General features: G+C 39.4%; 2 protein-coding genes across 3 annotated transcripts; both read right to left on the reverse strand.

Annotated features, from left to right (window-relative positions):
• Positions 1 to 792: 792 nt before the first annotated feature.
• On the reverse strand, positions 793 to 4,163 carry BST1 (DNAse I-like superfamily protein). The gene is made up of 8 exons (XM_026809698.4): positions 4,127 to 4,163; positions 3,919 to 4,006; positions 3,719 to 3,823; positions 2,378 to 2,912; positions 2,107 to 2,300; positions 1,912 to 2,020; positions 1,375 to 1,523; positions 793 to 1,254 (listed from the first exon to the last, which is right to left on the reverse strand). The coding sequence occupies exons 1-8, from the start codon at positions 4,161 to 4,163 to the stop codon at positions 1,038 to 1,040; spliced, it is 1,434 nt and encodes a 477-aa protein (XP_026665499.3). The 3' UTR covers positions 793 to 1,037.
• Positions 4,164 to 7,489: 3,326 nt separating this feature from the next.
• On the reverse strand, positions 7,490 to 14,712 carry LOC103720318 (2,3-bisphosphoglycerate-dependent phosphoglycerate mutase 1-like). Of its 2 annotated transcripts, none has more exons than XM_008809963.6 (9): positions 14,350 to 14,712; positions 13,387 to 13,663; positions 12,979 to 13,202; positions 12,681 to 12,799; positions 12,419 to 12,575; positions 9,249 to 9,350; positions 9,017 to 9,136; positions 8,145 to 8,203; positions 7,490 to 8,068 (listed from the first exon to the last, which is right to left on the reverse strand). In XM_008809963.6, exons 2-8 carry the CDS (start codon positions 13,655 to 13,657, stop codon positions 8,159 to 8,161), a joined length of 1,038 nt encoding a protein of 345 aa, XP_008808185.4. In that variant the 5' UTR covers positions 13,658 to 13,663; positions 14,350 to 14,712; the 3' UTR covers positions 7,490 to 8,068; positions 8,145 to 8,158. The 2 variants fall into 2 exon arrangements, with proteins under 2 accessions (XP_008808185.4, XP_088557608.2); XM_088701482.2 differs by having other exon boundaries at positions 13,387 to 13,669.
• Between the last annotated feature and the right edge of the window lie 1,034 nt (positions 14,713 to 15,746).

Raw genomic sequence — 15,746 nt, forward strand, 5'->3', positions numbered from 1 at the left:
TGGATGTTAAGTAGCGTGGGTTCGGCCGGACACGACGGGGTCTGGTGCACCCATCATCTAAGGTATGTAGTTAACCAGGAGGAGGCCCTCTTGAAGCTTAAGCAACACTGCACCTCAAGGATTTCCCTCCAATCATCACAGCAATGACAAGAAGAAATGTGAGTTTATTAAGGACATAAAAGAAAAAAAGCTTCCGAGGTGATTCAAAGAACTTAATGGGTGCTCAAAGCATAATTCCGATCTACGAATGGAAAGTGATGGATATTGTGATGAGAGTCATCAGACTAGTGGAATAGTTCACTTATCTGAGATTGGTGTCCCAGAGAGGTCAGTTGATGAGCTCATGATGTTGTATTGCATGAGGGATGAAAAAAGGAATTGGCAATGGGTTCATCAATGGTGTGTCCGAGAGACACAGGAAGACCATTAAATTAGGGGATGGTGATGGACATATGGTGTTTGAGACGCGGAGGGAGGAGATGGACATGGATTACAGTCCTTTGGCTGCAGAAGAAGAAGACCTGCTGCCACTTCTATAGAAGAGTTGGATTTGGAACTTTGAACTGCACTGAAGAGAATCACAATAGGAGATGCTCATGCTCATCTTCTCCTACTATACATGTCGTCAGGTGGGTGTACAAGGAAAAGAACGATAGTACTAGTGCGTGAGCTTTCCCTATGATTACTTATATACATAGGTGCATAAGCATGGTGTACCAATAAAAAAAGAATTCATGTATTTTTTATTGAATGGGGGTCAGTGTATTTACTGATGCCTTTATATTATTAGTTTCTCTTGTGATATATATGGTGTTTGTTACATGTAGTTCCCATTGCCCTCAAAAGAAATTTTGGGGGAAAAAAGGACACAAGAAACGTAGAAGACCTGAGTTCCTGACAGCTATTTTACATGCCAAAAACCAATTTTGTTGGCCTTGTTTGGAGACGTAATTAATTTGAGAGCTACAAGCAAGCTAGGGACATAGATACAACCTTTCTTCATTATATAAGTATACACAATAAGAGAAATCTCCCTTTTAGAATTCATAGAAGCTGTGTCTCTGAGGTATGAGTTCATCGAAAGGAATCCTCGAACCGACACTGGAATAAACCATTCTGCCTCTGCCACCATTGCTCATATCAACCTGAGCCACGAATACGGCACAGACAGGCCTATGATCGGAGAATCTCGACTCTCCTCTTATATACTGAAGCTGTTCTATTCCGTTCCCATGCCATAATATTCGATCGCACCTGGATTAATATCATAAAAGCATTCAAAGGAACTTATTAGAACTGCCTAAACCTATCAATTCCTAATTACTAGCATTGGAAGGTATATATATACTTGGAATAGATAATGCTACAATATACCATGCAGGTGTTCTACGCTTCTTCTTAGATTTTACTGTCTCCCCAGCATAAGAATCGGAGTTGTGTGAGTATTTGTAAGTAGGAGCAAAATAGATCTTCCCTTCCTTCCACCCATTGAATACTCTCCCTGCTTCTTTCTCTAATTTTAACTGTAATCAGCAGTATAATGGAGAAAAGAAAAGAAAAGAAAAGAAAAGGGAGCCTCAGAAATATGATCATTTTATCAAGAATCTAACCAACCATAAGTTCAATATCGAGCAATGCGGTATGGTAAACAGGCCATGAAGGGGGACACAATGAAGGCATGGAATTTAACTATGTAGTGATATATAGGATGACAGGTAGTGATATGATCAACATATAGCTTATCATGGCAACTTTATCCTAGCCTACCAATCCTGCCATTTGATCGACTTAATATGTAGCGAAATGCAATACTCTATAATTCCTAACTTTAGCATTTGTTTGCACTTATATTTTGCCAATAAAGAAGCATCTCACCATTATAAGTTGTTTGATTAGACAAAGATTACATACCTGATCTTTTTCTAGGAGTGCATCCCAGTCATTATCCTCCAGAAGCACTCTTGTCTCGTCATAGCTTAGTGCTACACGGTAGTTCAAATCACCAAACCATATCACTCGACTGCCAAGCAATAAAAACTAAAAGGAGTTAAAGAATCTGATATCATGTTTCTAGTTTCTGGCTCGTTGCAAGTTATGGATCCATACTCATGTTCAAGGATTTTTTCAGGAATTCGACGACCCGGGGTCTTGCAAATCCTAGGAAACTGTGTGCTCTTCAAGATCTCATTGACATCTGAGTTCCTCCTTAGCTCATCGCCCCCCTTCTCTCCTGAAGCCAAATGGCTGCAGACGAAGCAAAAGGTCGTCCGATGAAGCGACATGCTCATCGCAATGCACCCCTGGAGCATAAACATTCCTGTGAGCCACCAATTTTAGCTTTAATGGGGGGCTAATGAAGCTGAAGCTTGTGTCTGACCTTGTTACCAAGGCAGCCCATGATCCCTCTCCCCAAGGTGGCCACCCTAAGGTGGCCGATGTGTTGCACCAGCTCACTCCTGACCCACACGGAGAGGAAGATACCAACCATTTGCTTGCTCGAGATCAAACAGTAGTTCATCTGGTTTTGCTGATCGGAGCCTGCAAACTTTGTAATCGGAGAGTCCTCGTCGGTGGACTCAATTCTCTGGACGAACTCCCTGAGCTCTCTTGCCCTTCGCCGGACGCTGGAGGGCTCCGATCCGCAATTGCAGGTCTTAACAAGAGCACTATCAACACGATAGTTCTTGCTGAGGACCTTGAGTGAAGGCTTTTGGAAGAAGGGGAGGCCGCTCGTGGACTTGGAATCTTTACTTTGTTTTGAGCCAGTGTTGGGATCAGAGGAGTCATCCCTGGAGGACTGGTCTTGGGGCTTGTTGAGAGCTTGGCTGATGAGGGCGAGCCATTTCGCAGCAGGCTCATTGTCCTCAATCACCAACACATTCCCTGCGTTTAAAGGAACTATTTCCTGAAACCTGTGAAGGAAATACAGAGAAGAAAGAACACCACATTATTCTAGTCCATGGTTAGTGGATTCTAATGCATGCATGAAGAAGACTAGTGCTGATATAATAGAAGGAAAGCTCCTAATAGCTAAATATTTTTCCCTTCAATTCTTTGTCAGGATCAACTGAACGAACAATACGAATTAGACTGGCTTGATTCGTCTAAATGAATGGCTTCTCCGCATTTGCAGTTATTGGTGAAGAGAATGCTAGTTTCACGTACTACCCATGGAGTTTAAGGATTTGCATGGCACATTTCTTATAATAAATTTTGAGAGATTTCCCTAACATTACTTATAAAGAAGCCATAGTTGATGTAATATATCTGACTCGTACGATATATCGGCTCATTAATTAATAACTTACGTTGAATGGTTAAATGGCTTGTCACAATGACTGTAAGTGGTATTTTTTGGGTTGAAATTGCTGGCCTTGAATAGGAAATAATTACAAAGTAGGATCCATAGATCCACCCAGATTAAATGAAATAAGGCTATCACCAATAACCCCTCAATACAAACTTAATCACACAATGTGAATGAGTTAAGAATGGTGAAGAGATCCTTCTCCAAATGTGCAAATGGACATGCATTCAATTTGTTAATGTAGAAAGTCGATTTGGATCAGCTTCATCATAATTGGATTCACAAAGCATTTACAATTTCTTGGGATAAAACTTATATATCTTAAGTGATGCCATTGTACCAGATTGTGTGTTTAATTATTTGTTCCATGTCAAGATAGAAAACTAAAACATCAGATACAGCTTCCCCTACCCTAAGATATAGATGTCTGAGGATCCTTCTACTTGTAGAAAATCTTCTAGGTTGATACCATTGTGTGGAGGCTTCCCCCCTACATTCCATGTTGCCACAAATATCCTGCAATGCACAAAATTTCATCACATAAGAAATATTAGGCCGAAAGCATGGCTCTCCGAATACAACTCGACATGAACGAATCACTATCATCCTACCGGAATTCCTGAATTTCAGAAGGTTGCCGGCATGGCCGTTCGAAGCTGCATAGATTCAGACCTTCGATGCGTGAGCTCGAGTGTCTATCTGAAGAGAAGCAAATCAAAAATAAAAGTCTGGCTTATACATAGCTAATCTCTGTGCTATGCTGGAATTCAAGCAATCAACCACAATGGATGTATTGAGATCAAAATTTCCACAAGCCACCTGAAAAGCTTTTTCTGATAACTGGAGATGTGTCCATGAAACTTCTCCTTATCATGTACCTCCTCTCTAAATCTATCAAATTTGGAAAAACAAAGAAACAAGAAAAAATGCATGTCACGAAGAACTTAAAAATATGCTACTTTGGACAAATGACATGAAACTATCAAAGAAATTATTCAAAAAAGATTGTATACCATAAACAATATCCCTCCGCGGGAATATATCGTCATTTGCACTTCCCCCATTCTTCCCCTTCTTGCTAAAAATATTTGGTATGATGGACTGGCAATGAAAGGTAAACGAGAAGATCAACCACGTAATATAATTACAGGAACCCTGTCGAAGGAGGACAAGCTGAGCTACAAAGCCTCGACATATACCTTCTTCTTCTTATCATTCTTGACGGAATTTTCATTACTAGCGCTGGATTTGGTCATATCACGAGGCTGTTCTTGAGTGGACATTCAGATGGAAACGAAACCGAGTGTCAATTGATGGACTTGGTTTCTGCCGTCTTTCAATTCTTCTCATAATTCCATGGTCGCCGGAGAGGCCTGCCGGCAAGCGAGAGCGGGTGGGATGGAGGCAGGGGGGACGGAAGATTGGATGGTGGAGAGAGGTTTTGGGAGATGGAAAGAGAGCCAAGGCCTGAAACGAGGGGTGGCTACAGGTGGCCGCGAGGCCGTACTCTGTTTTCCGTTTTGGCCTCCTTTCGCTGCTAACGTTGTTGAAGACAACGAACTCTCCCGCCAACTTATGTGGGAGGGAGACTCGGTCTTCTCGTCCTGTTATCATATCACGCTACAATAAAGGACTGGGATATCCGGATCCATTCTTTTTTTATATATATATTTTACATGAATACTTTTTTAAAAATTCAAATTTATATAGATATTTTTTTAAAATTTATATTTATTTCTGTATCCTTATAAAATACTATTTTTACACAAATACCTTCTAATATAACTGTTACGGGGGAACTCAGCCACCATGCCCCACGTGACCGACACGCGCCCAAGAAGACTACAGCTGCCCCTTGATCCAGTAACCCGACCCCGAGTCGGATATCTTCGGCTTCGCAGCCCGACCCCGAGTCGGCTGCCCCTTGATCCAGCAATCCGACCCCGAGTCGGATATCTTCGGCTTCGCAGCCCGACCCCGAGTCGGCTGCCCCTTGATCCAGCAATCCGATCCCGAGTCGGCAATCTCTCGACAACGACAGGCTGTTCCCCTGAAGCACGCCACGACCCTCTGTCCCTGCAACGGTCGTATCCGGCGCTGCTCCACGATCTCCTGTAACAGCCGTACAAGGCGGAGCTCCACTACGCCCTGTCACGGCCGTACCCAGCGCTGCCCCACGACGCCCTGTAACGGCCATGTCAGTGGCAACTCCATCGTGCCACACGATGACCAACCCCCCCGAAGGACCCCCCAGCCTGGTATATATGCTACGGGGGGGAGAAGGGGGGAGGTAAGCAAGAGCTTCCAGAGCATTCTCCTACTACCTGCAATTATCTCTCCTTCTCCTCCAATCTCCTCTGACTTGATCGTCGGAGGGCCCCCACTACCCCAGTGGTAGTGTGAGGCTTGCTTGCAGGTTTCCCGGTGGAAGGTGGAGCACAATCAACACCAACCAAGGCAACTCAGACGGAATCCCGTTCACACCGCTGTGCCAATCGTTCTCGGTTTGGACCACCAGCAACAATAACCATTCCCCTAACACCGTTAATAAAAATCATATTTATTTTAATTAAAAATAAAATAAAAAAATTGAAATTACTTTTTTGTCCTCCATCGCGATCGCCTTATATATGCTTCTTTTTGCACATTTACCCATTAAGGATATTTTGATCATTTTAATTTGAAAAGATCTATGAGCTACATAGTTTTGGTAGTGGAATGACCATTTCTTAACTTTGCAGGATGGATGCTATTAAGAAGTACTTTCAAAAGAAAATTCTTAAATTTGTGTAACATGATATAGAGAGAAATAGGAAGGAACATAATAAAGAAATCATTCCTTAAACAAATATGAAATCTTGTGAGGAAACTTTGGGAAAAAGTATTTAAAAAATGAGAGAATGCAAGCAAAATGTACTATGTAATTGTAGTAGAACTAAAGTTTCATTTTTCAAATTTGATTGTTTTTTATTAAAAAATATTGTATTGATCAAGAGACCTATTATGTACTTTTTATGGTAAGTTTAAAATATTTTGTTGAGAAAAGATAAAAAAATAAAAATATTGAGAGGCTTTAAGAACCTATTATATACTTTTTTGTCTTAAAAAAAACTAGTATTATTACTAGTTAAGGTAGTACTAAGATGACTTATCTTGTTGAGATTATAATCAGGTCAACATTTTTTTATAAGAGAACTCTTGTATAGTTGTACTACAATGATTATTATTACCCTTGACATCTAATTCGCTCAAATCCTCCCCCTCTGTCATCCTTCTCTTTGTTTATTTATTGCACCTGCATCAAATTAGATTTACAGCATTCATTATGGTGAATGGTAGAAAAACTGCCTTCTGTTTTTTTCCTTATGCTGTGTCCATTCGTCTAATAATGCCAGTATCGCCACATTACAGGCATGCTCTAAAACCATTATTTTGCTGTCATAGCAGAAAGAAAAGAACGCCTCATAGTCCACTTCAGCCTTGAGTAAGGGCTTCAACAAAAAATTAATAATTGCTACAACTGGCATTATAACAGAAAATAAAGCATATTTAGCCAGTAACAGCAAAAGTAACATATTTGTTTGGCCATGCCTTTGGGGTTTTCCTTTTTTTTTTTTTTTGAGTCACCTTTTTTTTGGTATTACGCATGGAAGTTTGTCTTGGAAATTTCAAATAACAGCCGTCATTCCCGTCATACAGCAGCTGTTATAACAGGATTATTGGCCAAGAGATTGCTTATTTAAATCTTGGTTGCGGTGATTATCAATTTTCTCTGAAACCCTTGGACGATGAAGGAGCTTATCTCTATATTTACCGAGATGATGGATATATGGAGCATATCTAGATTGCTTATCTCTCTTTCCGCATCATATATTTACTGAGAGATGAACGAAGCAGTAGATTGAATGGCAGCTTATGTAGAATCTTTTGGTTTCAGGATACCTTTTCTTCTAATATGAGTGAATGTATCCAAACTAGATGGGTATAAGTCATCTGTGTAATCACAAAAAATAAAAATAAAAAAAAAGCTTATCTGTATAATAACTCCTATGCAAGCAAGCACCAAAAAATGCCTACTATGAAAATGAGCAGACATTAAGAGTCAAAGCCAGACATTAAGAATCAAGAACCTTCATTCCTATCTGCAAAACAGAAAGTAGAAATAATCCATGGTACCTGTGATTTTTGACAAAAGAAATTTTTTTCCCATTCCAAACAGCCTAATGTTCACAAGATTAGAACCTCAATTCAACTAACACACCAATAATGATAGAGAGCAGAGAGCCAATCCAACCACCCTAACAACTGGTTACCAAGGAGCCAAACTATCAACATCGACATGGTTCCTGCTATGGCTACTAGTGGACTGAGGTATGAGAAACTAGTAACCAGCCAAGTGCTTGTCATATTATCATTCTATGTGTGTAGCTTATGTGGAGAAAATTGTAACAAAACATGGTTGTTGATCCCATCATGACTACATGTGGAGATCTTGCATTACAACTGAATGCACTGACAGTCTCTTATACATCAGTCGAAAGCAACCACTCCATGAAACTGATCACATATGATTGAAGCCACTAAGACATCACAAAATGATAATGCTTAAGCCATCACTAAAACTGAATGCACTGACAGTCTCTTATGCATAGTCGAAAGCAACCACTCCATGAAACTGATCACATATGATTGAAGCCACTAAGACATCACAAAATGATAATGCTTAAGCCATCACTAACCGAGAAGACCTTCATTATCAATCTGGAAAACAAAAGGAATGAAATATAAATCAAATTCTTGGGGTCATACCACACAGTACAAAGAAAATTGAGATTACCTGCTTAAACCTTATCAGTGGAACATCTCATCTAGCTTCTGCCTGTAAAGAGCCAAGCTCTGCATTGAGAGACAGAACTATATGACTTGTATTGTCAATGACTGAAAAATGCTTCAAGCAAGAATTCATCAATGCTTATAAAAATGCTTGCACACAAGAAAATTTTTTCATGCTGGAAGATGAGTGTGGTTTGTGTTCATTTGTTATCCATAACAGAAATTATTGAGATATGACAATCAATCCTTTTCATGGAAATGATTGTTTTATGCTGTACGAGAAGAATTCATATTTTAAGAGAAAAGACAATTACCAAAGTGAAGAATAAGCAATAAGGAAGATAATTAAAAAGACTACATAATTGGTTATCAAGTATTTAATCAGCAGCTGCAAAGGGGGGGAGAGCAACAGATGGTTTAAAAACTTTTAAGCCATCAAGTACACCATGTCCAAATCTTTCCTCCTTGAACCCAAAAAAGCAGAGGGGTGGAACCATATCTGAACATGTCTCACCAATCATTCACTTACAGCATATGCCATGGGTCCTCCAAAACGTCAGCAGTCAGTTCACTCATAACAAAAGAAAGAAAAAAGGGTCTGAAGTCCAAAATTTTGGAAAGCCCAATCCAAATTAAAAAAGAGAATAGCCAATCATGCTGCAGTTATTCAAAATAAGTATCATTCTCCTTGTGTAACCCTAAATACATCTTTCCTGCACTGTAATTTTTTGCTGTTTATTAACATCTTGCATAGCATATGATTAATATTATGATCATATGGTATACCATTAACAAAATCAATGTTTAAAAGAAGGAATAGCTTGGGCCAAAAGGAAAATTTTAGCCATACATGAAAAGTGTGAAGAAGTAGCATACCTTTGTATAAGCATAAACACCAGCCGCAGAAGGTCCTACAGGACTCCCTCTCCTGATGAATTTGCCATCTCTGAAAATATAGAGCATAGGAATGCCAGTTGACAACTCAAGGCTGATTACCTGCAGGGAGAATAATTTTACTTTCCAGTTCGAAACTCATACACAGATCAGTGTGTCGACCTATGGGTACTTGATAATAGAAAATTTCCCAAACATAAAGACATTTGCAGACCTCTTGAGAAGTAAGCTTGTCAAGGTACATAATAATAGACCTTAGTGAATTTCCATGCGCAGAAATCATCACATTTTTTCCACTCAAAAGTTGGGGTTCAATCTGCCATACAATCCTTTCCAGTGGTCAAATAATTGAGTAGAATAGCTAATATTTGAATGCTAAACATATTAGACAAAGACTATCCAAGGGCTGCTTCATTACAAAAATATCAACAAGATTTTCCATTCTTATGCCAAGGGTTAGATGATAAAGGCACATTTGTATGGCAAGACATGAGATAATAAACCATAAATCTAAAGATGCAAGCTTTAATCCTTTGAAAATGCATATTGGATAAAACTTTGAATTTGTTCCCTACATATAACAGTTCCAGACCCCCCCCCCCTTCCTTTATTTATATATAATCACAGGAAAAAAGATAATGGCTGTTATAGTGGGCTATTTGGTGTCACAATGGCATTATAACACAAATAACCGCCATTCGGCATTTGCACTACTCCCTTAATAAAATAGCATTTCTCTTCAAAATCCATTTTTTAAAAAAATTTTCCCTCCCAAAATGGTTGTACTGCCCGAAAAAAGAAATATTTTATCAACCGAATGTGATTTTGTGAAGGCCCGATCCAAACCCAATCCAATTGATCGGCCCGGCCCATCGCAAACCCTCGCGTGTCATGCACATGATAGGAAGTGGAAGACTCTAAAGGGAGTCTTCTTTCTCTTCGGCGACTCCAACTAGGAGTCGGAGACCTAGGGCCACCGGAGCCCTAGGTCTCCTCTATATAAACACCTCCTCACCTCTATTGGTCCTCCACCGACGATCATCGAGCTCCCCTCTCTATTTTCTCCTGTTGAGTTTGTGTTTGCTCGATCTTGTGCCCGCCAAAAATTGGGGCTGTCGGATGCTGCCGGAACCGAGGTAATACCCTTCCTTCCTCCCCTTTCCTTTTTCTTCTTCCCACGACTTGGAATTACGGCTACCAACTGAGAAATCAGCCAAAAACTGCTCGAGAAAAAGGATCCCCTGTTTTGCTCTGTTTTACTTCCTTTTTTTGGGTCATGTCCACTACCGACGTTCATCACCGAAGCCCTCAACCACTCCCTCATGTTGGTCCCTGACCGAAGCCAGACCCCCCCATCTGCTGGCGAGCGGGCTGGGATCCGAGTACAACCAAGCCAAGAATCACCCTTCTTGGCTTTGTTTTTGAGTTGAATTCAGCCGGCCGCTGCCATCGGCTCCTCTCCACTGTGCCACCCCTGCCAGCTGCCACCTCGCCAGACCACCATAGCCAGCCACCATCCACTCCCTTCCTCCCATGTTTACCAAGAAAGAAAAAAAAGAAAAAAGAAGAGAAAAAAAGAGGAGAGAGAGCCCATCATTCTCTTTCTCTTTCTTATTTTCTCTCTCTTCTTTCTCTCTCATCTACCTATTTCTCTCTAAACAGACTTATGAATCCCATTATGGAATCCTGTCCACCTGTTCTATGGACTTGAGTTGATCCCTGCAAAGATGCCCTAAACCGCTCTAGTGCTTGGGCTGCCTACCGAACAGGTCCTCCTAGCCTTATTGAATGTTCCTAAAACCATCATTAATGAACCTTATCGAACGACCTTGACCCTAATCGAGTTCGTGCCCCATGACTCATTTTTTGGGTTGCCCAAGCCTGACTGACTTAGAACTATGGAACGCTGTCATCTGACTAATCATCCTTATTCTTTATTATATAATTTCATTCAAGACATTGAATAGAAATTAATTTTGCTTTTAATATTTTAAATAGGTTTAGTAGATTTGCCTAGCGAAGTTTGATGGTTTAAGATGGAAGAGGTAAGTACATATTACGCTCATTATTTTTCAAATAATCATGTTTTTCGTGCATAACATTTGCTTGTGAAAGTATCATGCTTTTCTTAAAATTACAGATCAACATATATGTTAATGAAAATAGTTTTGTAATGAAAGACAAATCTGATCATGTCATTTAGTATTTTTATCTATTTATATGTATATTTTAAAAAAAAGATATAAGTATTTGAAAGGCTCTCAGATAACTATGCATGATTCTAAAATTAGAAAAATCGGCATCCGGAGCTAGCATCCTTATGAACACAAGCCCCGCCAGCAGGTATAAAGTTGGAATACGAAACAAGAATCTTTGTCCACTACGAATACGGACTCTGTCACGAATATAAAGTGACTATAGCACGAGTATCTATGAGCAATATTTTGAACTATGATATGGTAGCAAAAGGATGATTTACGAATTGATTTACAAAATAAACTTGAAACCATGTTTATGAAATATGAATGATTTGTGCATGCATGATTGGCTTTATAATTTGTTTTAATATACGGTACTATGAAATACTTTATTTTGTAATATCTATTATTTTTCTTAAATAATGTATTGATATAAAAAAAATTATGCTTGATCGGATGAGATAGATAAGATTTACTTACTGAGCTATGTCGCTCATATATCTCTATTCTTATTTTTCTATTTTCAGATAAATAAGTTCAATAGGAACGAAAGATGATCCAGGCTTAGAGTTCGCGCTAGCAAGCTTGACAATTTTGTAGAAAAAATTTAGTATTTTAAATTGACTATGAATCTATGGTTAATGATTTTCAGAATATTGAAAATTATGGGTTTGGTATTTATGTTTCGATTTAGACACTTTAAACTAGTATTAGTTTCATTTAATGGATGATGAAATTAGACTTTTATTTATTATATTTTGTTTTGAGATGAATTTGAAAGTTAAATAAAATGTTTGGCTTCGTGTTATCGCAGGTTGTACCCCCCAGTAGCATGGCCATGTTATGTCCCAAACTTAGGGCATGACAGATTTGGACAATAACACTGTTATTTTTCTGTTATTGTCGCTATATTCTGCTATAATGGCTGTTATAATGAATTATTTTAATACTAAATAACTAGAAATCGCACAAAATGGACAATGGTTCCCTTTGAGGTCTGTTATAATGAAATAACACCCATATTGAAACCTTGCTCAGAAATAAGTACTTGTTAATCAAATCCATTTTTCACAAAGAAATAAAAGAAACCAGAAAAAGCATAAGACGAAGAAAAATATCCACAACATGCATCAGCCAACATATAAAATGTTTACAGTGAAATTAGTAAATCAAATTAAGTATTTACCTGTTCTTCGAAATAAGCAACAGCCCTCTGGGCACACATCTCCAAACTCTCTCCATTTGGGGGAGGGATGTCATAACTGCGACGCCATTCGTGAACTTTCTCTTTCCCAAATCGATCTGCTGTTTCTTGCTTGTTGAGACCCTGTAATTCACCGTACCTGGAAGAAACAACAGTTGATACAGCAAAGCAACATTACCAAACTAAGGTTAACATTCGTCCAAGTAAAGAAATATTCTTAAAAGAAGTGAAGAGAAGTCATTACATTCGTTCATTCAATTGCCAAGCTGCTATCACTGGAATAGATTGTTTCTTTGTTTCTTCACTAGAAATCTGACTCCATCTCTGGGCCTGTTCACTCTCACTGTGCGTGATGATTGGAACCTGAAAATCATGAGATATGCAAGAGGAAAATAATGTTAACATGTCATATGTAAGTATATGTGTATGTGTGTGCATAGTTCTTGGTCAGTTGGTGTTAGAAAGGATACATACGATGGCCACACAAAAAGAAGATCCTTAGCATAACTACCAAATTTAAGAAGACAGAAATAAAAGGAAACCTTCTTCCGGCGATGCTGTGTCATGGCGAGCATGGCAGTCATTTGAGCACGAATCAAAGAAGAAGTATAGATCATGTCCACAGGTATGTTGCATATCCTTTTACCAGCTTCAATTGCCTCCTCCACGCCTTTTTGGGTCAAGGGTACATCAACACATCCAGTAAACAAATTTTTCTCATTCCACAAAGACTCACCATGCCGAATCAATATAAGCGCAGTTTCATCTGCAAACAGATAAATATCCTTTTCAAAAGGAATAAATTCAGTAGTCAAAGAGAGACAAAACATTATAATCACACATGCTGATAATATCCTTTTTGTGTGGCAGAACTTTGATCTTATGTGGCTTTACATGCAATCTTGAGGGTTTCCAATGTACAACAAAAGCTGCAGATGAAAAAGACTTACGTGGTTTTTTCTTTGAGTCACTAGAATTATTCTTTGATGGTATTTGAACTGGATCAGCTACGGAAGAATGTGAGCTTGATGCACGTGTTACACTTAATCTGCAGCTCCCAGAGCAACAATTTCCCCTTGCAATAAGCCGTGCATCAACACCAAAACCCTTAGAAACCATATTCACTGAATAATTTCTAATTCCATTCTGAAAGCCAAAGCTGCTGCGACACCCATGGGTGTGGATGGACCCAGTGGCCTGATGAAATGTAGTGACAGCCATTCTAATCTGTTTCTTATAGACATGAGAACACAGATATGAAGGTTAAATGATTAATTACTTTATGAATAAAAAGAACAATTATCAGCAAAAATAATCAGTTTGTTTGAACTTCTTGTGTTCAACATGGACTTTGGATATGAAATATACCATTTATATGATTTCTTTTATTTTTCTTGCTTACTTTGTGGTTTAGTCACATAAGCAAACTATGAATATTATACTAAAATCAGCTCATAACCACATCTGAAATTGCAATTTTCCATAGAAGCATACATATTTAAGTTTAGAGAGGAATTATTAAAAGAAAAAAAGTCTACAGCTCACTGAACCCATTCCTTAATCAATATTTTCACCAATTAACTGCAAACTTGTTCACACACACATTAAAGTTAATGAAAAATATGCTTAAAAATATACGAAAGAAATGAAGAGGAATACCACAAACCCTGTAAAAATCGGCTCTCATAACTCCATATCATATCCCAGCAAATTTGAACTCTAAAACACTATCAACCCATCAATCTCCAAAAGGCCAACTTCCCCACATGAATGGTTCCCATTTCCCACAGAAATCGCTCACGTGCCCCAAAAACATCACGACCACGAAAAAGGCCACCGTACATGCAAAGGAAGTCAGGAAAGCGGAGACAAAAGGCGAGCTTGATCGAGCTGGAGAGGCCGCAAGATCTCACCTTTTATAGGGAATCGGTGTCGTCCGCCAGAACCCGAAAGAGAGCGATGTGAACGAGGGCCAAAAGAGAAGCTCGGAGGGATCTTAGCAGGTAAAAGAGAGGAGAGGAGGAAGACGACGAGGGGCACAGCGCCGCATGTCGATCCCGAGGCGGGGAGGGAGGGAGAGGATCTAAAGCGAGAGATCGAACAAAGGGATCGCCTTCGGGATGAGAAAAACGAGGGCTTTGGCAGGAGTTGGGCAAGGGGGAGACGTTGAATCTGGTTTATTAGGACAGAAGAAAGAAATTTGGCAGCGTCGCCAAAACTTGGCATTAGGGGAGACGAACAGAGTTGGTGGGTAAAATTTATAGTAGCAGGGGAGGGGGAGGGGGAGGGGGAAGAGCGGAAATCAAAGTCCAAAATGAAAAGAATATTCCTTTTGTTTGCATCTACAGATGAGCAATTACAAGATTGCCCTAGAACAAGGATTGATTTTTTTTTTTTTTTTTTTTTTTTTGGGCATCCTACATGATACGGAGATGATATGGTCCAATCTTTTGAAAAAGGTGCAAATCTAAGGCATTTCTCCAAGATCATATAGCTACTTATCAAGAGATACCCGGGGCATATTCTTAGAATCTATTGTTGTATATTTTAATTCTTGTATCTATTACATCATAAGCAATTGTACAGAAATACTATAAAGAATATATAGATCTTCTCACCATAGTAGGTTAAGGGAGAATTTTTTTACAACTTCAGATTCCTTTCTACAATATCAAATTATAGCCTTTTGAGCTAAGTTTTATGTTAATAGAACTGGCTTCTTTAACACAACTAAACAAACTAATCTACTTATAAGTGATTGTAAGTGTTGTTGGTAGGAACCGACCCATCTTAGGCACCGTATGAGAGATGCGGAGAACTCAACAATTTGTTGCTCCGGGACGAGGACTCGTAGTGGGCTGCCACTACAAGATTCTAGTTGGGTGGTCGTGCTCTGACTTGAAACAACGCAAACGAAGAAGCCCTTTAGTCGGAGTGTATCCGGCGGAGGACCCTCTGATACTTTAGTTCGGATAATGTTCAAGAAACAGAAGGAATTTCTCTTATCGTCCTTTAGAGCGTCTGAGCACTTGCCCCCTTGGGTTCCCCCTCTTTTAATGATTGTATAAGTGGAGGAGCTTACCTACCACCGAAAAATTAGACCACGTGGGCTAGCCAGGAATGAGTAGCCTCGGTATGGCCCGGATATCAAGCTCAAGCGTCTCGCACGTGGATAACATCCTGCCAATCACATCGGTAAGATTACAATGATCACCGGAGCCTCCAACTATGCTGCTGTCAGCCATAGGGAGCTCTCCAGATACAAACCTAGTCACACGGCATGGGATTTGCCCAATGGCAACTTTTGACT

The sequence above is a fragment of the Phoenix dactylifera genome, chromosome 7, assembly GCF_051530095.1.
Source record: "Phoenix dactylifera cultivar Ajwa chromosome 7, Ajwa_hap1_PhDact_Kaust_v1.1, whole genome shotgun sequence".
Classification (NCBI taxonomy): domain Eukaryota; kingdom Viridiplantae; phylum Streptophyta; class Magnoliopsida; order Arecales; family Arecaceae; genus Phoenix; species Phoenix dactylifera.